General features: G+C 45.8%; 1 protein-coding gene across 1 annotated transcript in view; it reads left to right on the forward strand.

Annotated features, from left to right (window-relative positions):
* WDFY2 (WD repeat and FYVE domain containing 2) overlaps window positions 1-23,361 on the forward strand; it is a 70,917-nt gene extending 47,556 nt beyond the window's left edge. Inside the window, exons 4-12 of the mRNA XM_074151639.1 lie at window positions 694-748; window positions 9,376-9,526; window positions 11,907-12,019; window positions 13,468-13,594; window positions 15,383-15,488; window positions 19,360-19,461; window positions 20,976-21,106; window positions 21,451-21,559; window positions 22,203-23,361. Of these exons, the coding sequence (XP_074007740.1) occupies window positions 694-748; window positions 9,376-9,526; window positions 11,907-12,019; window positions 13,468-13,594; window positions 15,383-15,488; window positions 19,360-19,461; window positions 20,976-21,106; window positions 21,451-21,559; window positions 22,203-22,232 (924 nt within the window). The 3' untranslated portion in view covers window positions 22,233-23,361. The remainder of the gene's footprint in view (window positions 1-693; window positions 749-9,375; window positions 9,527-11,906; window positions 12,020-13,467; window positions 13,595-15,382; window positions 15,489-19,359; window positions 19,462-20,975; window positions 21,107-21,450; window positions 21,560-22,202) is intronic.
* The last annotated feature ends 2,814 nt before the right edge of the window (window positions 23,362-26,175 follow it).

Here is a 26,175-nt window from a genome sequence, read left to right on the forward strand (position 1 = left end):
CTCTGTTTCCCCTGCTTTGAGCAACCTCTCCTCTTTAAAACCAACCACAGGGACATCCAGGTGCTCAGTCAGTTTAACCACATGGGGGTTTTCCAGGAACTGAGGCTCCCATGTAGACTCTTAGCTGCTTTTTTCATCATTTCCTCATGCCAAAGACATATCGGTGGTTAAACAGCAGCATCAAGGCAGCAGGACAGTTGAGCCAGTCCCCCTAGGTATGCTCTTCCCTGGCCACAGGATCAAGCCCACAGGCTGGGTCCCACCACACATGGGTGTAGTGTATGTACATAGTGTACACATGTGTATAGACACACACATGCAGGTTTCTGCCCAGGCAGTCCTAAGCAACAGGCATTTGCTATACACCAGATCTCAGGTCTCCTTTTGTGGTACTTCAGCTCGTAGCCAGCCATTTCTGTCAGCTTTCTTGACCTTTTTTTTTTTTTTTTTTTAAATAGTTCCTCTTTTATCTCCACCATTCTGTTCAAAAGCACTCATGATGTTGTTCCTTAGGCAGCTTTAAAAAGTGAAATAATTTAGTTTTTTAGGTGGAGGTACGCAAAATTATAGACAAGGCTGTGGTTGCAAGGAAGGGAGAGCTTACCTTGGTAACAAATTCAGATAAAACCATTCTCAAACACTTTACATCTCTAAGCTCTGTTTCTTTTGGTTTTTTTCTTTCCCCTCCCTCAGGAATTCATTTTATCAGAAGATTACAACAAGATGACACTAGTGAAAAATTACCAGGGTAAGAAGCATGATCTGTGATAATTGGTTTGTATTGTCACTAATTTTTGTTTAATGTTCTCTTAAGGAGTGTGAATGGAGAGAAGTCTCCTTTACAGTGATTTTATTTATTTATTTATTAAACTAATGTAAATACTGGTTTTAGCAATAGATCAATAATTTGCTTTGTTCTGAGATTACAAGACTTTTAAAGAGCTAATTCATGTTCTGTTTTTCCTTTTAAATGTTCCTTTGGAATATCATTATAGAAAACAAACTGTCCAGATCGCATTTGGGGAAGAGGAGTGTTAATTTTTAATCTTTAATAATTCAGCGTATCTAATTAAATCACTTAGGGAACTAACCCGCCTTTTAGGGCTAAAGCACTTAGGACTGTAGCTTTTGGGGTTAATCTGGTTATATTTCAATAACTGTCAGTTTCAGTAATCTCAAGATTATCAGTGAATACCTGATAATCAGGTATTTTTTAATGTCATAGTAAAAGGTCAAGAAATGCTAATCCATACCTTCTCTAATTATATTCTGATATTCACTAATGTGGTGCTTTAAGAAACCTGGCTATTTATCCTTGTCAGACCTCTAAAGGACACTGCACTTGAGATAGATATTCTTGTTAAAGTAACAAATATATGTGACAATTTATTCTTGTATCTCCTTTGCTGTTAGACTAAGAGGTGGTATGATATTGTATGGTATCATATCATATTATATGCTAAGCATTATGTTTCTGTATAGAAGCCTGTGATATGTTGGCTTGAGATTTCTCACATACGTTTTAAAATATGTTTTTACTCATATATTTTGAGTTTTATACCTTGAAAGGTTGGGAGGATAATTTAAATCTCTAAATGGAAGCTCTGGGGATCACTTTGTAACATTTAGATTTTAAGGTATGAAGAGAATCTTGATTTTTTTGTAGAGCATGGCTAACATGCATTGACTTTCAACTATTTTACTTCAGCTCTTTCATGAATGTCTGGTGTGTTGTAAAATTAAGCTAGAATGCCTGCTTTTTTTCTTGGCTTGTAAAGGCTGAAGAAAAACATATATGTGAGTCTTAAATTAAGATTGCTGCAGTCTGATGGTATCAATCTTTAGCATCCAAAATTCTGATTGCTCCACAGTCACCAAAGTTTGACACAGTCAGGTTTCATATTTGAGGCTTGTTGCACTGAAGACTCCTACTTGCTGTTCTGTAGCCTGCTTTGCTATGAGCATTTGCGTGCTTGGACTCAGGCTTGCAGACTAATCACAGCCTAGGAAGGGCAAGCTGAAGTCTTTTCTTCTGCACATGCATTACAACATGTGCATGAGACCACCTTTCTTGCCAAGCTCTTCAGGGAAAAGGCTCAAAATTTTCAAGTGGGGAACATATATCTTGTCAGTATGGCAGAGTAGCTGCTTGACTGTGTGGTGGTTTAACCCCAACCGGCAACTAGAATAATAACAATAATAATGACATGGGTCCCAGTGAACGGGCACCATCTGGAGCAGTGATCATGGATTCCATCCCCCACCCCTCACAACTAACCCCCTCTGTCCGGGCCAAGAATGACGTGACACTGAGTAGGTTACAGCAACTCAGGGACAATCTCAGCTTGCCTCAGCTCCACTGGAAAGTGTCACTCAAAGTCCCAAGGGACAGTTCAAGCAAGGAAAACAAAGCTGATTCCCTGCTGTTTGCAGCACGTGGATGACCTGAGGCTGCCTGCTGCTCTGCAGCACAGTGCCTCCCACCACCCCCATCCATAGAGTCATGCTTCCTCATCCCCCACTCTTCATCCCATGTGTTGGTAGGGGAGTGCAGCAGCCCCTCTGCCACTTCCCTGGGCTTGTCTGGACCTGTACTGGAAAATGGGGAAGCATCACAGAAGTGAGATGCTCTGGGAGCTGCTGTTAATCACAGGCTCCTACATCTCCATTGGACCGTGCACCACAAGGTACTTCTGTGCTGCTCACAGTTGCCTCCATCCAGGATGCTGGATCTGGGCTTACTGGGGATGTCACTGGGACTAGAGTCCTACAGCACTGCTGAGACAAGGTGGGAAGGGCCCCATGTTTGCCGTGTTCTCTGGGAGACTATGCAAGGGAAGGTCAGTTAGTCCTTTGGGTAGGCGTGTCATGACCTCCTCAGCCTGGTGGTTGAGCTGAAGGAGGAAGTGGAAAGGTTGAGGAGTATCAGGGAATGTGAGAGGGAGATTGACTGGTGGGCCCACTCCCTGAGAGTAAGAGAACATGTTGAGGCCCCACACAAGCCAGAGGACCCTCTCCCCATCTCTCGCCCGACAGTAGAAGGGGATCTCAGAGAAGAGGGGGAATGGAAACAGGTCCCTAGTCGGCGAAGCAGGCGAATCCCCTCCCTGCCTCTCCCACCTCCCCAGTTACCCCTGCAGAACCGGTATGGAATCCTGCAGGAGGAATTGACTGTTGGAGAGGAGGATGGTACAACTAGGCAGGATGTGCCAGAAAGACCACGTCGCCGCAAACCTGGCATCACAACTAGTTCAAGAAGGAAAAGCAGAAGGGTCATCGTTGTGGGTGACTCTCTATTGAAGGGGGCAGAGGGACCAATATGCCGTCCTGACCCGCTTCACAGGGAAGTCTGCTGCCTCCCTGGGGCACGGGTCAGGGACGTGTTGGACAAAGTTCCTGCTCTAGTCAACCCTTCTGACTATTACCCCCTTGTAGTTTTTCAGGTAGGCAGTGATGATGTATATAATACATCCAGGAAATTAAAAACAATCATAAAGGACTTTAAGACACTGGGAAAACTGGTTGAGGGATCAGGGGCACAGGTAATTTTTTCAGCGATACCCTTAGTTGCAGGAGGAAATCCTGAAAGAAATAAAAAGGCAACTGCGATAAACAAGTGGCTCAGAAACTGGTGCCATCACCGAAATTTTGGGTATTCTGAACTCAGGGAATTTTATATGGCACCGAGTCGGATAGCAACAGATGGAGTACACCTGTCTCAGAAGGGGAGAAAGATACTGGCAAGTGAGTTGGCGGGGCTTGTTGAAAGGGCTTTAAACTAGGATCGAAGGGGGAGGGGGTTAAGCGTAGGTTGAGCAGAAAAAAACTCAAAGAGAGCCTTCAACCTGCCATCTCAGCTAATAAGTCGGCCCCTTTAGGCACCCAGCTGAAGTGCCTTTACACAAATGCACGCAGCATGGGGAACAAACAAGAGGAGTTAGAGATGTGCGCACGCCTCCAGGGCTACGACATTATTGGCATCACCGAGACGTGGTGGGATGGCTCTTACGACTGGAGTGTTCGAATGGAAGGTTACAAGCTCTTCAGGAAGGACAGGCTGGGCAGAAGGGGAGGGGGTGTTGCCCTCTATGTCAAGGACCAGCTGGAATGTATGGAGCTTCACCTGGGGATGGGTGAAGACAAGACAGAGAGCTTATGGGTCAGGATTAAAGGGAGCACGGGGGCAGGTGATGTTACAGTAGGAGTCTGCTACAGGCCACCAGATCAAAGTGACAGCGAGGATGTGGCCCTCTACAAACAGATAGGGGCAGCATCGCGCTCACACGCTCTGGTCCTCATGGGGGACTTCAACCACCCCGACATCTGTTGGAAGGACAACACAGCAGAGCACAGGAAATCCAGGAAGTTCTTAGAATGTGTCGACGACAACTTTCTTCTGCAAATAATAGAGGAACCAACGAGGAAAGGAGCAGTGCTGGACCTTGTCCTCACCAACAAGGAGGGGCTGGTCGGGAATGTCAAGTTCAAGGGTAGCCTCGGCTGCAGTGACCATGAGATGATAGAATTCAAGATTCATAAGGCAGCAAGGAGGGTGCGCAGCAAGCTGGCTACCCTGGACTTCAAAAGAGCAGACTTTGATCTCCTGAGAGATCTGATTGGTAAGGTAGCGTGGGAAAAAGAACTGGAAGGGAGAGGGGCCCAAAAAAGCTGGGTGGTATTTAAGGATTGCCTCCTCCAAGCTCAGGAGAGGTGCATCCCAAAAAAGAAGAAATCGGGCAAAATAGCCAGTAGGCCGGCGTGGATGAACAAGGAACTGCTGGACAAACTCAGGACCAAAAAGGAGGCCTATAGAGGGTGGAAGCAGGGAAAGGTAGACTGGGAAGAATACAGAGAAGCTGTCCGAGTCACCAGAAACCTGATCAGGCAAGCGAAAGCCCAGGCAGAACTAAATCTAGCCAGGGATGTGAAAAATAACAAGAAGAACTTCTATAGATATATCAGGGATAAAAATAAGACGAGGGAAGCTGTGGGTCCCCTCCGGAAGGAAACGGGAGACCTGGTCACCCAGGATGTGGATAAGGCTGAGCTACTGAATGACTTCTTTGCCTCAGTCTTCACTGGCAAGGGCCCTAACCACACTGCCCAAGTCACGGAGGGCAAGAACAGGGGCTCTGGGAATGAAGAAGCACCCACAGTACAAGAAGACGAGGTTCGAGACCTCTTAAAGAACCTGAAGGTGCATAAGTCCATGGGACCTGATGAAATCCATCCACGGGTCCTGAGAGAACTGGCGGACGAAGTTGCTAAGCCCCTCTCCATCATATTTGAGAAATCGTGGCAGTCTGGTGAAGTTCCCACTGACTGGAAAAAAGGGAACATAACTCCAATATTCAAAAAAGGAAACAAAGAAGACCCGGGAAACTACAGGCCGGTCAGTCTCACCTCTGTGCCTGGCAAGATCATGGAGCAGATCCTCCTGAAATCCTTGCTAAGGCACATGGAGAATAAAGAAGTGATTGGAAACAGCCAACATGGCTTCACCAAGGGCAAATCGTGCCTGACAAATTTGGTGGCCTTTTACAATACTGCCACAGACTTGGTAGACAAGGGCAGAGCGACTGACGTCATTTACCTGGACTTATGCAAAGCATTTGACACTGTCCCGCACGACATCCTGGTCTCAAAATTGGAAACTCATGGATTCGATGGATGGACCACTCGGTGGATAGGGAACTGGCTGGATGGCCGCATCCAAAGGGTTACAATCAATGGCTCAATGTCCAGGTGGCGGCCAGTAACGAGTGGTGTTCCGCAGGGGTCGGTACTGGGACCAGTACTGTTTAACATCTTTGTCGGTGACATGGACAGTGGGATAGAGTGCACCCTCAGCAAGTTTGCTGATGACACCAAGCTCGGTGGCGCAGTTGACACGCTGGAGGGAAGGGATGCCATCCAGAGGGACCTAGACAGGCTGGAGAGGTGGGCTCGTGCAAATTGCATGAAGTTCAACCAAGCCAAGTGCAGGGTCCTGCACCTGGGACGTGGCAACCCCAGGCACAAATACAAGTTGGGTGGAGAATGGCTGGAGAGCAGCCCCGAGGAGAAGGACTTGGGAGTGCTTATGGATGAGAAGCTCAACATGAGCAGGCAGTGTGCACTGGCAGCCCAGAGAGCCAACCGTGTCCTGGGCTGCATCAGGAGAAGTGTGGCCAGCAGGTCTCGCGAGGTGATTCTGCCCCTCTACTCTGCGCTCGTGAGACCCCTCCTGGAGTACTGTGTCCAGCTTTGGAGTCCTCAACACAGAAAGGACATGGACCTGTTGGAACGGGTCCAGCGGAGGGCCACGAGGATGATCAGAGGGATGGAGCACCTCTCCTATGAAGACAGACTGAGAGAGCTGGGGTTGTTCAGCCTGGAGAAGAGAAGGCTCCGGGGAGACCTTATAACAGCCTATCAATACCTGAAGGGAGCCTACAGAAGAGCTGAAGAGGGACTCTTTGTCAGGAAGAGTGGTGACAGGACAAGGGGCAATGGTTTTAAATTGGAAGAGAAGAGATTTAGATTAGATATAAGGAAGAAATTCTTTACAGTGAGGGTGGTGAGGCACTGGAACAGGTTGCCCAGGGAAGTTGTGGATGCCCCATCCCTGGAAGTGTTCAAGGCCAGGCTGGATGGGGCTTTAAGCAACCTGCTCTAGTGAGAGGTGTCCCTGCCCATGGCAGGGGGGTTGGAACTAGATGATCTTTAAGGTCCTTTCCAACTCTAGCCATTCTATGATTCTATGATTCTATGATCGAACAGAGGTGAACCTTCCTCTCTTAGTCCAGGGTGACTCCCCTTCCACAATCGCATTCCTGTAGTACACCTTCCTCACGTGGCTGTGCCAAGGTATAGGGGTTGGCTTAAGCACCTTGGCAAAGGCTTCAGGCAAGGAAAAACATAATTAAAAAGGAGTATGTAATTTTGTTAAGTATGGTGGCCTTCTAGTGGTTCATTTGTTAAAAACCTTACTTTAAAAAGTGTTGGGTGTTTGGTTTTGTCTAAAGTTGTCAAGTAAGGCCTTTAAAGATATTTTAGGGGGAGTAAATAATTTTATTTAGTCTACCAAATAGCTTTAGCTTAGCCATGGTTGGCTGGTTTTGCCTGTCCTAGCTTTGTTTGTAAATGTTCAGCAATGCTGTTAAAAGTAGCCTCTTGCCCCGCGCCTGGCTGGTTATTGATCATGTCCCACAAAAAGGTATTATTTTAAGTAGCTGAAGCTGCTGTAGTGATTAAAGGACACTAATTGCATCTTGAAAGGCCATGAATATGCCTGTCAAATGGTCTGCTAGTGACAGAGAAAGACAGAACATGGATAAGCTGTGCTTTGGTCTTGGCTGGGGTCTGTGGCCAGGTCCGGTGTCATCTGACGACTGAACATTGGCAGCGGAGGTGGCACACCATGCTCTGCAGAGGTTTTGCTGTGACACTGTGTCTGGACTTGCAAAATCTTCCTTTTCTCAAAAGGGGATTAAAATGCAGAGACTGGGGGCGTGACACACTGTTAGTCAGGACTCTGGGGTGGGTCATGGGGCTTTGGCCTCCTACAGGCACCAACTCCTTCCCTTGTGTGAGGAGGGGTGGTGCAAGTGTTTCAACACTGCCATTTGGGATGCTCTGCAAGTGTCAAAGAAACCCTTCTCTCCCCCTTGGCGGCCTTGATAGCCGTTGCCACAGGCTGAGACAACATCTCTGGAGTGGCCTTGACCAGTGTGATCTCAGCTAGCTTTGCACGACATGTGGAAGTGTATGGGTCTGTCTATGGCACTGCTGGTGCACACAAGCCCCTGGAACATGTGTACAAGCCCATCAGGTGCTTGTAGATGCATGCATCCCATCCCATCGTGGACCTTTCTGCAGTGCACCACTCCACCAGCTAGAGCAGATGCTCCCAGGAGAGCAGAACCAACAGAAAGGTAAAGACAAGCATTAGTCACCCATGGGGTCGCTGAGTCTCTTCCCAGAGAAGAAATCTGGAGGGTGGAGAGAAGAGAGGATCTGTTTAAAAGAGCTCAGGTGACTCCTGTGTGGTCCCCATTCCTCTATCCTGATTACAGACATGGAGTTTAAAAATGTATGGAAATGAGAGCCAAAATCTGAGCTCTTCTATGGGCAAGGGTGAAAGCATCTGAGTGCAGTTCAATTCTGATGCTGTAAACTAGTCCAGCTGCCAATCACAGTTATGTCACCTTGCATCAATGCATCTATTGTCTTTTCTCCTCGGGGAATGTGGGTCTAAAAAGCAGTGTGGATCAGGGGCAGATGTTAGCTTGTGCAAGCCTCCCATTCTCTGCTACAACTAGTTCCCCCTCATAGGGTTTGAAGACAGCTCTTATCTATGCTGTGTATTTGTATAGGGCAGGCAGCAATCTTCCCGTACTGTTCTGAGCAATTTCTCTGCATTTCAAACAGAGGATCTGGGTTGGTTTTGTAAGCTTCCAAAGATGTTTAATCTTTCCAGTGTGTCAGCTTTTACACAAACAAATACAAGCAGCCCGCTTTGTGCGACACATGTTGCTGGGTCTCAGAACAGTAATAAAGCAGTAGGGCAGATTGAGGAGTGTGGCATTCACTGCTAAGTTACAGCTGGGAATAATTCTGCATGTCTTTCCAGCCACTTGTTTTATTAAAAAGCTGGCTCAGTCAGCACTTCACGACCAAGCCCACTGGTCATTCATACAAAAACCCGTCTGCACAAGCCTGGGTTCTCTTGCTTTAATGAAAAGCTTTTGATGGCTTTATTTAGGTAGCAGTAGAAATTTATTCCTTCAGCTGTTTTATTCATCTTGCCCAGCTGTGATCTTTTTTTTTTTGGGGGGGGGGGGGTATTTTATTTCCTCTAATTTCCTTTTTAGCTCGTTTACATGCAATGCTAAAACTTCCCTTTGGTGCAGGGTTGTGCCTGTGCTGTAACTCACCGTTCTGCTGGGGTGAGAACCACAATCTGCAGCCCAGATCCACCAGACCTCACAGCAGGAGGAGCGGCAGCGTAGGCATCTGCACCGCTGTCATAAAACCAGCTCAAAAGAGCTTTAAGTAGAGCCCAGAGTGCCTTCCACAATGGCAGCTCTGTTGGTGATGATACGATGATGGAAGGAAGACTTGTGCTACTGTAGAAGACAAATGGCTGCAAAAGGCATGGAAGGAATTAAGTCTTGCTTCTGCTCTTTCTTGTGCAAACGCTGAACATGCAGAGCAGGGACCTTACAAGCTTGCATGGTAGCTCGTGTCAACAGGATTGTTAAACCCAGCTGCTTCTGTAGGGAAGGGTGAACGGGAGTGGAGGAATTTGGGTGCAGCTGGTATCTGTGGTGGTGCTCTGTGCCTATCTTCTTCTCCACAATGCGGTTATGTGTCTGTCTGCTTCATTTTCAGCTCATCAAAGCAGGGTCATGATGATTCTGTTTGTCCTGGAGATGGAGTGGGTGCTAAGCACCGGACAAGACAAAAACTTCACGTGGCACTGTTCAGAGAGCGGCCAGCGGCTGGGAGGGTACCGCACCAGCGCGGGTGCCTGTGGCCTGCAGTATCCTTTGCTGAGCTCTCAGCTTTATTTCTGCTCTTTGGCACTTAAACAGCCTCTTTGGTTTATTTTCCTAATTGTCCTCCAAATTTTGTGCCCTGTGTAGGTTCAGCGATTTGTGAGAGGAACCGTTATTTAAAGCCAATTTTAAAAACTGTCTGTTCTTCTTGCTTTGTCTCCTTAATGCATGGTGGCATATTTAGGTCTAAGCATTTTTGAGCAAAACAATGGGCGATCTGCAACCTATTGTGGTCTGCTTTTGTAATAAATATGGACAGGACCTTCATTTAAACATGCAGGGCATGCTTTCTTCTAAGAATTAACAGTAGCAAAGTAGGTCGGTGATCAGGTCAGCATGCCTGTGTGTATGCATGGTAAAAATTAAATTACATTAATATAAAATAATGAGTACTTGTCCTTCACTCTGGAATAGCCCAGTATGTATTGGGAATTTGGGTTAACTAAGGAGTAAATGACTCCAGAAATGGCACTCATGTGGCTTATTCACCTAGAGCTGCCCCAGCTGCCTGACAATAAAAGAAATATTAATTCAGCTTTATTGCAAATGAAAAGGGAAGTGGAAAAGTATGAGCTCTTAGGCTGAAACCAGGGGTTAGCATAAACAGACTTTTTAGTGCCCCATAGTGTATGTGGTATAGATGGTGTGTGTTTTGCTAGTTCATGGGAAATGAGACTGACTCTAAATTACTGTCTGAACACGGACTTGCTTTATATCATTCAGCCAATCTAAATAGCATAAAAACGGAACTTAATTTTTAGTTGAAAGTTAAATACTTTTGGAAGTGTGATGCAGGAATTTGTCCTGTATTTCCTAAACCTCTCTAGAGAATGGACCATTTCGAGTGGTTCAAAATTTTGGAAGACAATGTAATTTGGGTCATCAGATCATGATGGCCTAGTTGTCCTCTATGATGGAGTGACTACAGCAATGGACAAGGGAAGAGCTATGAATGTCATCTATTTGGACTTCTGTAATGTCTTTGACACAGTCCTCCACAACATCCTTCTCTCTAAATTGGACACATATGGATTTGATGGGTAGACTGTTTGGTGCATGAGCAATTGGTTGGATGGTCACATCCCAGGGGTGGTGGTCAACAGCTCAATGTCCAGATGGAGACTGGTGACAAGTAGTGTTCTTCAGGGGTCCATATTGGGACCAGTACTGTTCAATATATTCATCAATGTCATTGACAATGGGATTGAGTGCACCCTCAGCAAATCTGCAGATGACACCAAGCTGAGTGGTGCAGTTGACATGCCTGAGGTGTAGGATGCCATCCAGAGGGACCTGGACAAGCTCAAGAAGTGGTCCCATGTGAACATCATGAGGTTCAACGAGGCCAAGTGGAGGGTCCTGCAGTGTAATGGAGCAACTCTCAGAATCAATACAGTCTGGACAATGAAGGGATCGAGAGCAGCCCTGTCGAGAAGGACTTGGGGGTACTGGTGGATGAAAAACTGGACATGAGCTGACAATGTGCACTCGCAGCCCAGAAGGCCAACCATATCCTGAGCTGCATCAAAACAAGGGTGGTGAGTAGGTCGAGGGAAGTGATTCTGCCCCTCTACTCTGCTCTGGTGAGACCCCACCCTGGTGTACTACATCCAGCTCTGGAGCCCTCAGCACAGGAAAGACATGGACCTTCTGGAGCGGGTCCAGAGGAAGGCCACAAAATGATCAGAGGGATGGAACACCTCTCCTATGAGGACAGGCTGAGAGAGTTGGAGTTGTTCAGCCTGAAGAAGAGAAAGCTCCAGTTGCTCCTTAAATATCTAGTATGGACTCTTAATGTGGAATTAAATTGGATGAAGAGGTCAGAATCTGTCCAGATAAATGGTTCTTCCAGGTGGTTGAATGGGTCCAGATTTTATTCACTTTAGAATATGATGTGTGATGCACCTGATGTAGCTGACACTTCTTAAATACGACATAAAACAATGCTCTTTCGTTGTACTTTTATACTTAACCATAATGAAGGAGAAAAAACTAGTAATAGGTATCTTATACAATTTTTGGAAGGGAAATAGAGTGGACACCATCCAACTCTAGCACCTAAGTTAGAGAGCCTGGGGAGATGACTCCTATGTTCATGGCAAAAGTCTACTTCAAAGGTGTTTCATAATAAAAATACAAATTGCATCCTCATTTTTTCTCACTCTTTGGTTTACTGAAGGAGACTGCACTATTAATATGAACAGGTATGATCTTGATGCCTAAAAGTACACTCTGAATATCTCCTTGAGACCGAAGTGCTATTCACAAGGTTGCAGTATACTCATGTTAAAAGAATTAACAAGTCATGAAAGGAATGCAAAGCTTGTATAAGCAATGGATTTTTCCTCAGCATTTATCCATCAGATTTGACGTGGAAACCCGGCATGTGTTTGTTGGTGATCATTCTGGGCAAGTGACCATACTCAAACTAGAGCAAGAGTCCTGCAGCCTGGTTACGACATTTAAGGGACACACAGGTAAGGCCTCAGGAGGAGACAAAATTTGTTTCTTCATCTGTGCTCAGCATCATGGTGGTTTGACTCTCCTGTGAAACACTGGAATGGCTTGTGTCAGTGCACAGCATGGAAGGGAGATAGACCTTAAACTGTCCCTACAGCTCAGGGAAGTTTATTCTTTATTGGTAAAACCAAGAGCAATCAGACAACTGTGGCAGAAAACACCGCAATCAGTAGCTGCTAATTAAAGCAGAGTGAAAGTAGAACAAGTTGTGGTAACTCTGAGAGCGAAAAGGATGTTCCTCCCAGAGGAGGACCCGTATTGGTAGATGCTTTTGCTCAAGTGGGATAGGCACATCTTGGAGGCACTAACTGCTTGTTTTGCTGCTGGGAGTTGTGCCCCATCACATTTTAAAAACAGCAACTCCAGGATGTGATCTTGCCATCTAACAGAAGATATAGAGGTCATTCCTTAGCTTTTTCTCTCCTTATCCCTCCTCTCTGATTGAATGTTAATAGCTCAATCACAAGGTAGCACAAGGTAGTTCAATCCTCGTGCTAGGATGCTGTGAAGATGCTCATAATATTCCACAGTTGCTTCTCTTTTGTAATAAAATCTATCTCCTGGAATGATGGAGATGAAAAGCTGTGTAATCACACCATGACCATCCTTCCACCATGCTTTACTGCTCAGTGAATTCATCCATGCGAATGGCAGTGGAGCCCTCTGACCGCAGAAAAGCAGGATGGGGCTTCAGTCAGTTTTCTGGGCTGTTAGTTTTCAACTGGCAAGCACAGTGACTGCATGGCCTTTGCTAAAGAGACCTGCATATCACGGAATCATGGAATTGTCAGAGTTGGAAGGGACCTCTAGAGATCATCTAGTCCAACTCCCCTGCTAAAACAGGATTGCCTAGAGCACATTACTCAGGACTGCATCAAGGCGGGTCTTGAAAATCTCCAAAGAAGGGGACTCCACGACCTCCCTGGGCAGCCTGTTCCAGTGCTGTCACCCTCACCATAAAGAAGTTCTTCCTCATATTTGAATGGAACTTCCTGTGTTCCAGCTTGTGCCCATTGCCCCTCGTCCTGTCACTGGGAACCACTGAAAAGAGTCCAGCTCCATCCTCCTTCAACCCACCCTTTAGGTACTTGTAAACATCGATAAGGTCTCCCCTCAGCCTTCTCTTCTCCAGGCTAAAGAGCCCCATCTCTCTCAGCCTTTCCCCATAAGGGAGGTGCTCCAGTCCCTCAATCATCTTTGTTGCCCTATGTTGAACTCTCTCTAGTAGTTCCCTGTCTCTCTTGAACTGGGGAGCCCAGAACTGGACGCAGTATTCCAGTTGTGGCCTCACCAGTTTAATCACTCTCTCCATATTTTTTGTTATATTTTTATATATATATATAGCTACATTCCTGTCTTCCACTTTCTGTAATGAAATTATGGTTGTGTGTGCCTTCTATTTCAGGTGGTGTCACTGCTCTCTGTTGGGACCCTATACAGCGAGTTTTATTCTCAGGCAGTTCTGATCATTCCATTATAATGTGGGACATTGGAGGAAGAAAAGGAACAGCCATCGAGCTGCAAGGACATAAGTACGTTCTAAGCCCTTCCTCCTGCTTTTATGAGAGAAAAGCTAAAGGCAGAAGCCACATCTGGAAAGAAACAGCCCAAAGTTTGCAGTCTTCACATGTCTCAAGCTTGTATGTGTGGTCCGTATACAACTGGAATAAGTTGCTTGTAGTGAGTTTTTCAGTGTTGGGCCCACATGCTTGTTTGAGAGTTTTCAAAGGGTGGTGAAGGAAAGGACAATATTTACAGTCCTGAATGTGTTATGCCAGAGCCTGCACCCTTGTTGGAAAGAGGAGGATCCTCAAAGGAGATCAGCTGCAGGGAAGTTCTTGCTTTTTAGGTGTCAGGGTCTTTCCTTCCCCTAGAGGGAGCATCAGGCTTGGACAATTAGTCCCTTTTTCCTTCATGCTAACTTTTTCCACAGCACTTTACTTAGAACTCAGGCTGCAGATAATGTGCTTTACATATAGGAGCCTTCACCATCTCCTCAATCCAAAGAGGCTTCGTCTTTGCACCTACAGACCTCACAGTTGAGATAGTGCTTAGTGACATGGTTTAGTGATGGCTTTGTATCAGAGTTAGGTTGATGGCTGGACTAGATGATCCTAAAGGTCCCTTCTAACCTAGACAATTCTATGATTCTATGTCTTTGAAGAACAGTAAGCCTGTCCTGGCCATTGAGGAGAGATCAGAATGGCTCTAGTTGCAATGACCTCCTGGCCTTTTAGCACTAGCAATGCAACTAGTTTGTTTCAATGTCTTGGGAGTGCATATATGTGGGACTTGTGTACCAGGCTCAGGTCTGGAGAGACAAAATCCCATGGTGGTTTTGGTCTAACAGTTTCTTACATATTCGTACTTGTCTTTTGAGTGTTGCTGCACTCTGCTGAGCTATTTGGATGCTGCTGGGATTTCGGATCACTGCAGAGCTCTTGCTGAAATTCCCAGATCACCCTCGTACCTGACCAGTGGTGCTTATTAATGGACTGCTGCTAGATTTATTGCTATGGAAATCGGTTCTCCTAATACGAAGTTAGCCTTTGGATCTTAACCATAGAATAGTTTGGTTGGAAGGGACCTTTAAAGTTCATTTAGTCCAAACACCCTGCAATGAGCAGAGACATCTGTTGGCTGGCACTGTACAGCATAGAGACCTGGTCCTAAGGATGTTGCCTGGTTTTCTTTCTTTTACGAAGTAATGAGCACAGCTTTGGGGGTTTAAATTGCACTATTTGTCCCATATTGCTTTTTCCTTAAAAGAAGAAGCAAAAGCACATAAATCTTCCACCTTACCTTGGGAAGGCTTAGGAACAATTTAGTGAGTCCTATATTATTTTTGAAACTCTCTATGCTTGTTAGTGCTAAAAGAAAGTCTTCAGTCATTCCTCAGTTCTTCATTCGTAGTTGTTGCAGAGACTTACAAAAACAAAGTTGTTACTGGCTTTCTGACAAGAAAGTACCTTACCGGGGCTGCGTTTCTGCATCCAGGTGTGCCTTTAGAGAGGGCCGGCACCGCAGCTCTGTTCAGGCTTCTCAGTGCAGCTGTGACCTCCCATCTCAGGAGCCCCAAAAGCAGTTATCGGAACAGGTCTTTGCCTTTGTGGGTGCTGCCCAGATGAATGACACTCTGGTTCTGGTCCCAGCTGGGACCAGCAAAGACTGATTTGCATGTGATAGATGCCATGTACAGTGAGAGGGAGGGGGAGTCAAATGGGCAAACAAGTAGTTTATACTGCTTTATTGTATATTCTGTGCTTACTTGTGTGCTAGCCATAGACAGTTGATTAGTAACTGTCTCGTTTCTTTTTCAGCGATAAAGTTCAGTCTCTCTCCTACGCTCACCACACTCGGCAGCTCATCTCCTGTGGTGCAGATGGGGGAATCGTCGTCTGGAACATGGATGTTGAGAGGCAGGAGGTAGATACTTGGTTCTTGTCAATTTGGTCTGAAACAGTGTTGGGAACATTCTAAAATGTGGAACTTTCAACCTGAACAATATCATTCCAGGCTTTAAAAATGTTTTTGGACATGCTCCAGTTGTTATACAGCAATTATGCCGTGCCTTTGATAATATGGTACAGGGGAAATTGTCTGGCAGAAAATGCTTATTAAGTAGGCTGCTAAATGGCTCTTACCCTTTACATTACTGCTCCAAAAGGCATTCTCTAAGGAGGGTATTGTGAGGTGTTCTGCTTTGTTTTTCAGGACAACTTGAGAAATTTTATCAGTTCAGAGGTAAATGGATGGATTGATAATAATTTGGTGTTTTAAGAAAAGAAAACAAGAAAGCTCTTTGTCATCTCTGGACACATGCAGTCCTGTTTTTTGTTTTTTGTTTTTTCCCCTGTTCTAGCTAAAAAGACATTTAACTAGGGCTTCAATCTCACCTGCTACTCAGTCTTGCTTCCCTCTGGTGTAACCACACAGAAGTGGAGTAATGATGACTATGCTGATCCAGACAGTAAGATTTCACCCACACGCACCTAATCGCTTTTGTGCTGCGTGGCCAACTAATGTAAGCGGGCGCAAAAACGCATCCCCGGGTCTTTGGCGCTGCGGGAGCAGCCTCCGCTCAGCAATTTCGGAGGCCTGACTCAGAGAGGGGGAGCAAACGCTGCACTGAGTGAGTCAGGCATCAGCCCTGCTTGGCAGCCTGGCAAATCCCAGTAATGCGAGTCACAGCAAAACCTCTGCCCTGCTCCCACAGGGGTTAGGAAGGCACCCCGAGTCCCTGCAGTGGGTAGATCTCAGCGAGGCTTTTGGCAGCGTGGGCTTTCACCAGCTTTACTGGTTCTCAAGGGGTTTGGCCTCCCCTCATCCTGTGTGTCTCCCTGGAGCCAAGGAGGAAAGCTAAGTGAAAAATTGGATTAAAAAAAAACCCTACTGAAATAGGCCTAGGCAGGAACTGAGCTCCCCTTTTTATGTGAATTAGCATTCCAGTTGGCTCTCTTTAAGGGCTAATGTAATGGCCAATTATGTCATCGGCTCCAAAAGTGAAATGAAAGCAGAGCGGCTTCCTCCTTCTCAACAGATGTTTCCTTTTTGCTGCAACTCGAACATCCAGAAATGAAAACCTTTATTTATTTGCTGCCTTCGAAAGGCTACAGTAAGGGTTAAGACTGGCTTGTCGCAAAACAGGCAGCAATGCTGGTTGAGGGGGGGTTGAGAGGGCTGGTTTGAAAAGTGGAGGAGAAATATAATTAGCTAAATGAGGGCTTAGCAGCAGGTGCTAACGAGCGCGCTGCTTTCTCTGACTATGGCTATGTGGGCTTGTTCCTGTTATCAGTGGCGCAATAGGGTGTTCATGGTGCTAAATCACCTCCAAAACATGAACCTTTGGGGTTGTTAATACCAAACCTCGGTTCAGGGTTCTAGAGAATTTTCTTCTGAATTTTGGATTTGGGATTTTTGCCCTTAGGGGTTTTCTCCATGATGTGTGCTCAATACTCACTTTGATGCTGTCAGATTTTCCCACATCTCTGAGATTGCATTAGAGTGAATTAAGCCATTTTAGCCCTTGATTCCTTATTTTAATCTCTAGTTTTAAAAAGCTGGAAGTGGAGAACATCTGAAAGGTGCTAGAAGCTGTGTTTCTATTAGACTGCAATGTAGTTACTTGTCACAAGCAAAATGTCTTCTTCATGTACAGTGTTCAGATGCTTAAGAGATGAAAACTTTTATACACACAGATGTAAATCTGTAGGCATTAAACGAAAAGACTGTTGCGGATAGAAAAGACAGGGATTTGTCCCAGTTACTCTTCAAGGTAACTGGCAGAAGAAGCTGAATCAGGTGGTTGCTTTATTGCTGGGTGTCAACACTGTCCTGGGGGCTGAGAGCCTCCATCAGCCTTACCTTATCTTCGCCTTGCCTTTGTATTATTTTTAATTCTCAATCTCAGCTGTGTTTCCTGCCATTTTAAATTGCAGCATGTCAGAAGCCGGTGGCTCTGTTAAACAAACTGCAGTTTGCTAATAGCACTTCCTTACAAAGTATTAGATGTTATTTAGTGTTTATTTAGTCGCATGGGGTTGGTGGGGCTGGTGGGAGCACATTGCAGTTCTGAGGCAGCACCGACAGGGCTGGCCCCATCTGGCTGGGGCTGCCCCACTGCAGGGACAGGATGGACCCGCTTGGCAGCTTTGGGCTGAGCTCTTGTCCTGGTGGGGCTGAGAAAGGAGCAGAAGTCATCTGCCGGGAAGAAGTGTCGCTCCTGCTAGGCCAGGTTAGGACAGGCAGACTGACAGCCAGCTGGAGAGGGGTCAAGAACCAAGACTTTTCCCAAGTCTCACATCCCAGGGAGGGTTTCCTAAACATTGTGGGGAGATGCACTGCATGTCCCATAGTAACTCAATGGAGGACAAGTGTTGAGGGACCCAAATGTAGGGGAGGAGATTGACTGCTCCCTCCACATGTCCCCCTGCCATGTCCGGTGTTTCCTGAGCTTTTTCAGGATCTGGCAAGACTTGCTTCCCTACATGAGGCATCTGGTCCATGCTACTCTGTGCAGCAAAACCTAGCTGCAGGAGAGAGAAGTACCTATAATATTTTCTTTCTTTAAATCTTCTTACCTGCTTCATCTAAGGGCCCCTTATCACAAAAAAGACATTGAGGTGCTGGAGCGGATCCAGAGAAGGGCAATGAAGCTGATGAGGGGTCTGGAGAGTAAGTCTTATGAGGAGAGGTTGAGGGAGCTGGGGTTATTCAGCCTGGAGAAAAGGAGGCTGAGGGGAGACCTTCTCGCTCTACAACTGCCTGAAAGGAGGTTGTAGAGAGGCGGGGGTCGGTCTCTTTTCCCAAGTCACAGGCGACAGGACAAGAGGAAATGGCCTCAAATTGCACCAAGGGAGGTTCAGATTGGATATCAGGAAAAATTTTTTCACTGAAAGGGTTATTAAGCATTGGAATGAGCTGCCCAGGGAAATGGTTGAGGCACCATCGCTGGAGGTATTCAGAAGACGGGTTGACATAGTGCTTAGTGACGTGGTTTAGTATGGGTTTGTTTTTTGGTTTTTTGTTTGTTTTTTTTTTTTAATCAGAGTTAGGTTGATGGTTGGACTAGATGATCTTAAACATCCCTTCCAACGTAGATGATTCTATGATTCTATGATCCACGGCATAGATGCAAAGCTACGCACCATGTTAGGAAATGGAAGACCTTCCTTCCATCATCTTAGTGTAAAAGAGCAGGGAAAAGAGCTGGTTTGGGTTTTAGGTTTGTGCAAGTGAATCTCATCTTGCTCACCCCTATGTGTGATTTGTGGCACAGGCACCTCTGACAGCAGGAACGCCTCTTACAGTATTAAAAGAAAGAAATAATAATTAGAAAACCAGAGCATTTCAGATACCTCTCCCTTTCCTCCAGATGAGTAGCTTGGCTATTTGAAATACTAGTTGCCTCCAGTTCCCACCAAAGGTAATAGCAGATGGTAAATGCTGTCCAGACAGGACAGGACAGAATATTTTCATATGCTTAATTCCAAACTTGGAGAGGTGGAGGAGGCTTGTTTGTTCCTGGGTTATTTATGGTCTTATAATCGAACTCTGCTTCATGATTTGGGTGAGAAGTGTTCTTCCCATGCTCTTCAAGGCTCAGAAATGAGCCAAAAAAGACATCCCGCAGAACATTCAAAATGGCATCTTGTGATAATGGGGGTTTTAAATTCTTTTTAGTTGACCACATTAACACACCCCAATACATCTTTCTTGTCCCGTCTCTGGGCTCCATTGGAAGCTTTTCTGTTTGTTGCTCACTCCCTCTTTCTGTCTATGTGTATGTGTGTTGCAGACCCCTGAGTGGCTGGATAGTGATTCCTGTCAAAAATGTGACCAGCCTTTCTTCTGGAACTTCAAGCAAATGTGGGACAGTAAGAAAATAGGCCTCAGGCAGGTTTGTATGCATTCTTTGGTGTGTTAACATGGTACGATTAGGCTTTTCTCTCATAATAGCTTGTGGTAACCTTTTTTTCCACTAAAGCTTTGAGAACTTGCACTTTGTTCTTCCACTGAGTGCTCGATAGTGGGACAGTGGGCTCCCCTCTGGAGTGGCTTGATTTTGTGGTCAGAATACTTTTTCTTCTTCTTCTTCTTCTTCTTTTTCTTTTTTTTTCCCAGCCAGTCCCAAGAGCAAATGCATGTAATGGGCCTTGGGCTGAGTAAATTGTTTTGGGGACTTCCATGGCTTTAGCCATGTGGGATTTTGCTTATTGTTAGTTGACTGTGTTGTAGAGAGAAATTTGCAGCTGATTTTTGGACATTGTGCTAGAACCAAAAGTTGTTTTTAATGGGCTTGAGTAAACATCTCTAACTGCTCAGGCTATATTGGAAAAAGATAATTGGTCTGCTTGGAACACACCACTGTGTTTTCCTGCCCAGCAGGAGAGGTCTGCGGATCACAGACTCTTGGGAGAGTGGCATAAAATTTCTGAAAGGGATTTTCTCGTGGAGCTTGGAGAAGCCAGGTGTCTGGGGCAGAGCTGAGCTGCATCTTCTCTTTGTGTAATGCTCATCACTGCAGAGCCTGGCTCTTCTGCAGCCTGTGAGGCAGCCCTGTGGTCCTACACAGCCAGTGCATGAGAAAACCTGAGGCAGGTAGCATCAAAATGCAGAAACGCTAGTGCTTCTGGGGCTGAAAATGGCCAAAGGACTTGACGGAGATGATTAGATGGTACTGAGAGGCTGGGATGGGACTCCAGAATGACACTTTGCTAATGTAGCCCTGTCTTTCCTTGACCTGAAGATGTTTTAATGTGTCATGTGCTGCTGAATGGTGGTGTCATCCCCTACCACCCCCAAAGTGAGACTCCCAGGGACAGGGGTAATTATAGCTCCTAGCCCTGAGGCCAATGCCTGGCTGGCCGGGACACACAAGGTTCATAGGGGCCTCCTTGTCCTGTCATCCCATCTCTAGCTGTGCTAACAAAAAGATGACAGCTTGGATTTCCTTCTTCCACCTTCTATCCTGCTGAAACCCCTCTGTAACACTGGTTGCACTCAGTGACAAAGCCCTGACCCACAGCTACATGCACAGATGCCAAATGGTGGAGGCAGCGATGATTTACTGGGTGGTGAATGGTGTCACCCTGGAGCTTGGGAGAGAGGTACAGTCCACCTAGCCTGGGTAGTGCTTTATCTGCCACTTCCCAGTGTCCGTGCTAATGATCAGCTGCTGCTTGCCCCAGGTAGCGGAGTGAGAAAAAAACAAGATTTTGTTTGTTTATTGTTTCCCCCCCATTTATTCTGAAGTCCTTGCCTGTTTTCCTTCATCTTCCCTGGAAGAGTCACTTTCCTGTTGGCTGCAGCCTTGGCTGGGTCTTGCTGGCGTGAGATGGTAGAGCCAGTGGGACCTGAGCAGTGATCTGGGTTTGTGGCTGAGGATGTCTTTCCGTGTGTTGTCTCCTACAGCATCACTGCCGGAAGTGTGGGAAAGCCGTGTGCGGCAAATGCAGCTCCAAGCGCTCCTCCATCCCACTGATGGGGTTTGAGTTCGAAGTGAGGGTCTGCGATAGCTGTCACGAGTCCATTACAGATGAAGAGTAAGTGTGGACGCTGAGCCGGCTTGCACTGGAGTGGGGCAAAACTCCCGCATCTGGGAGGGCCTGGGCGGATGTGGGGCTCTGGGTGGGAACAGAACAGCAGGGTGGTCCCGGAGCTCTTTCAGCAGGATAAGCCTCTGTGGTGCCAGCAAACCTCAAGGGATGGAGAGCCCTTCACTCCTGCTCCTCTTGTGCTGGAAAAGTCTCAAAGTGGAGTTTACAGAGAGGTTGCTGAGTTAATGACTTGCAGCAGCATTCAAATATTTATTTCCTCAATAGAGAATATTTTGGGGGAAAATTCTGCAGTCACAGTCTTTGCTGATTTTTCGGATTTCTTTCTTCAGGCGGGCGCCCACAGCTACTTTCCACGACAGTAAGCACAACATCGTTCACGTACACTTTGATGCCACCAGGGGATGGCTGTTGACCTCTGGGACAGACAAGGTTATAAAGGTAGGAACAAGGCTGTTGCTCTAGCTCCTGTACGTCATTTCCCCTTCCTTTCCCATGTGCTTGCAGGTATGTCCTACCTGCTTTCTTCCACCCAGAGACCCCTCACTGGTGAACTTCTGCCCAATAAGGACCAACGAGGTCTTGGTCTATAAAGTTATTGCCTGAAGGGGCTGGGGCAAGTGCTCAATGTAGCTTTTCCTCTGGGAAGACAAACTGTATTTCAACATGGAGAATCTCCGTTTGTGTGGCTAGGTAAAGAAATAGCCAAAACAATGAAAAAGTTTATAACAAAGCTTGAATAATAATAAAAAAAAACCAGCTCGCAATGTGTTATGACTATGCTGATCTTTCAAGTCAGCAATATAGTGTGGGTTTTTTGGTTTTTCTGTAGGCCAGCTATGAATCTGGCTCATAAGGGTAAAGCAGAGTAACATAGAGAATGTCATTTGGTCAACCTCAACCAGTCTGACATGAGTGCCGGAAAATGAAATCAAACTTCTTCGGGCTTGCTGCACCCACCTCTAACTGTGTAGCCTCTCTTAAGCAAAAAACAAGGTGCAAATTATTTAGAGATGATGTTATATACTATATTATTATCTTTTACCATTACTCACTATGTTATTATATCTTGCTATATTAACAGTTGTGGGATATGACACCAGTAGTGTCTTGATGGTACATCAGTGGAACTTGAAAGGTGGTATTTACAGACGGAACAGATTTCCTAACCCTAATCATACTGCAGAAGATAAATAATGCTGGGCGCGTACGGCAGATGAGAAAGGAACTAATGCGTTTACAACGATTTTACGTCCTCTGCTTGATCAAGGCTGAACATTTGCACGAAGACTCTTTCCACTTATTCTCAAAATATACGAGAAGGTATTTTTTTAACTAATGGTTTGTACGATCTGACTTTCGGTTGTCTCGACTTTGGAAAATCCGTGTGTGGTGCAATTTTTAGTTTTTTCTATTTCACTGTGTCAAGATACTTGCTGCTCTGTACAGAGGGTTCTTGGGTTGTGTCCTACCATGTGAGTTTTCAGTATCCACATACTGTATAAGGCAATCGGCTCTCCCCACAGCGAGTACCTATTGTTTTGGGGTGTTTCTGCTGACCATGCTCTCTTCAGTGGAGGAACTCCAGGTGCGGCATCACATATTCTCCAGGTGGACCACCGAGGAGCTGGCGGACTATTGCAATTTCTAAAAGGGCTCTACCATCTACTTGTCCTAGAGGACATAATCTGGAGAGCATTTTATTGGCTTGTAGTAGCTAAAATCCAGCTTTCTGCCTCTTTCCTTGCCGCACAAGTTGCAAAACCAGGGGGGCAGGTTGCTTAGCAACTAATTTCTACAAAAACCGAAATAGTTTTCCGGCTCAGAGCATTACAAGAAGCACACAGACCCGCTTGAGTTTGATGAGGCTGACAGGCTGATTCAAATTAAATTACTGGCAACAGGAACTTTTGGGAGTGTTTGCGGGGAGAAAGGGGTGGGGTGGGGTGGGGTGGGGGGGGCGGTGGGCACAGATCTAAAACTGATCTAAGTCTGAAAAGTCTGATTTACCTCTACCTCTACCTTGCGCAGCAACATTTCAGCATTTATACCTGTCTGTGTTGTTGTAAGATTAATTTGATTTTCCCATTATCCATATGGTTAGTCATATTTATTTTTTCAAATGCTGATGGTTTTTATTAATTTCCTCTCTAAACCAGAAACTGATATTGCTGAATGATGCCCATTGTCCTGTTGTCATATTTTACGGTTTCTTTTAAAAATAAAAAGTATTTAAAAACCTGGATTGACCCCAATTACCTTTTTAGAAGGATATTGTCAAGATGAATAAACAAAAAAAACCTTTTTTCCAAAGGGATCTTCTCTGAAGAGTCAGCTCACTGTTCCTTTAATCCATTTCACTTTTTAGCAACCTATTGCTGATGTGCTTCAAAAGAACTGGTGTAGAGAGTAGAACTGCAGACCAGACCCAGGGCTTTCCCCTGTCTCTTGTTTAAGGAGGCCTTGTGGTCTGTAGCTGCTGTGACACAGCACATCAGCTGTGCTCAGTTTCACCCCATTTTGGACTTGATTTTTCCCCTTTAAAGTGGGGAGGCCAGGATGTTTGCCACTACAGAGCACACTGCTACCTAGAGAAGCTTTGTGGTTTTGCTTGAGTGGTAACAATAAAAGAAAATAAAGCTTCTCCTTTGTTTGCCCGGCAGTAATTCACTTTTGAGGAAACAGAAAGGTTAACGCAATCCATGGCATTAATTCTAGACCAGTGAGCTTCCACAGTAAAGGATGAGGGGACTTTCATGTGCATGTTGCAGGACGGCTACGTATTTTCAGGGAAAATTCTCTTTTCAAACATCCTGTAAACTGTGCTTAAGCGTTTTGCAGTCATGTTCTCTGAAATGATGCCACTCTGGCTTTCCTGGTCACACAGCCTGTTTTTGGTTCCCGTCTAGGCAGCATATTTTAAGGCATATTTTCAAACGTAATTCACACAGCATTAAAAGATTATTTTTCCAGCTTGAATGTTAATTGTTTTCTAAGTCCTCCCACTTTCTCTCCTGGAAGCTGGATGCTTGTTTCCTCTTGGAAGGCTTTTCATTACACCTTGTGCATGTTTGCTGATGACTGAAGCGTTCTTGGCTGACGAAGCTATGCAAGATGAGCAAGTTGCCTGCCAATATTTCATTCCAGCTGGAGAAGATGTATGAAGTTTTGCTGGACTATGCTGTTCCACGTTACCTTGAGCTCAGGGCCTTTTGGCCTAAGACCTGACTTGTTTTGCTGTGCAAAGAGTAGCTCTCGCAGTGGCAGAAACATGGGAGCACCGAAGTGAACTTAAGTCACTCTTCAGCGCTCTGTTCCTGAGGAGACGTAGTGGTTGCAACAAGCCTGGGACTCCAGCGTGGATTGTGCTTGCCCTGGTGGAGAGGTGGAGTCAGTGAGCTGAGGATCTGCCCCATGGTCAACGCCTAGTCCTTCTGCACATGTAACATTCAAACAAAGGTGAGGAATTGACTCCAAAAGGAGACTAAATTTGGGACAGATGTGTGTTTGGACTGCTCTGCAGTAAACTCTTGGCCACCCCCCCTTCTCTTCCATGCAGTTCTGGGTTCAGTGTTGCTTATGGGTGGATGTTGGGTATACAAATCCATTTTGCAAAGTTTCCCTTGCTGTTCTTTCCAACTAAACTACCTGCAGGGTTATCTGAATTTAACGTGAACATTCCCCTATCTTGCAGTCTCGGGGCAGAGTGGTCTTGGCTTAGAAAGTGATATAAGCTGAAAGTGAAGCTGGCGGAGAAGGGGAAGTGTGTCCCTTTGCTATGACCCTAAGAGCTGTAATGTAGAGATACGAAGGGAAAATAGTTGTTCCTAGTTCAAAAAATAATTCCTTTTCCTCCCAAAAGAAACAGGAAGGATTTAACACTGGATGAGTTAAAATGCCTGCCTTCCTGTTCTGCTGTGTTAGTCTAACAGTCTCAATCTCTTCTGTCTTCTAGATCCACACAAAAAGGGATCCCTGTTGCCTGCTCCTTTTATTTCCATTTTAGTTGCTGAATGATAAATCTGAGTTATTTTTATGAATTGCGTTATTGGGGAGCAAGGGGTAGGGTGTGTTTTGGTACAGACGTAAACTGCGCAGCTCCCCACGCACACTCAAAGGAAGCAAAGTCCCTTTTCCCCAGGGCTGCTGACGTGCAGCAGCAGGCTTTTAGTGATACCTCCTGCTGCGCCAAGGGGCGTACAAACAATGCTGGCCTTCCTCTGCTCTTCGCTTTAGAAAAATTGATTTTCATTTCTCACTTAGCTGGTGTTTCCTTGGAGGAAGAAGCAGTGATCTTCAGAGCATTCTTGGTTTTAAAATTAACAATATCTGTAGCACTTGAGCAGGTGATGGCACAGGCACCGGTCGTTTGTGTTTCAGGTGGCTGAGGGAAGATCAACCTGAGCCCCAAACTTCAGTCTTTTTAAGCTGAAAATATTTAAGTAAAGAGAAAAGAATGCTGGTAACCGGTTGTAACGATAGCACTGATGGTCCTTCCGTCTATGGGAGACTAACATCAGGGTTTGACATGGTTGAAACAGGGTAGTGCATTGGGCTGAAAGTCAGCCAGTGCAACAGAGAACAGTCCCGGATGGTGACATTAGCGTGCTCAGCTGTTAGCACTCCTGTCTACAGCTGCTCTTTACAGTGAAGCCCAAGTCACCTCCCAACCTCATCCTCTTGAACTTGAATGTCAGCACATTGACTTTTAGCACGTCAAAAGTGATAGCTGCGCTTTGCCTGAGAGGGGGGCATGAGTACCTCCGGTACTGGGAAAAGGAGGGGTGTGTTCCCTCTGCATGGGGCTGGTTGCTGATACGGCGGCGGATGGCTGGACGCGCAAAAAGGATTGTGTATGATCCAAAAAAGGTATAGGGGGAAAAAGTTTGCTTTATGCCTGCTGAGGAAATTACTGTTAGAGAAGAATATGCAGCCTTTTTTCCCAACTGTGTCCAGTTCTGGGCTCCCCAGTACAAGAGAGAGATTAAGCTACTGGGGCCAGACTGTTTTCAGTGGTGCCCGGCAACAGGACAAGGGGCAACGGGCACAAACTGGAA

This window comes from Numenius arquata, chromosome 1 (genome assembly GCF_964106895.1).
Source record: "Numenius arquata chromosome 1, bNumArq3.hap1.1, whole genome shotgun sequence".
Lineage (NCBI taxonomy): Eukaryota > Metazoa > Chordata > Aves > Charadriiformes > Scolopacidae > Numenius > Numenius arquata.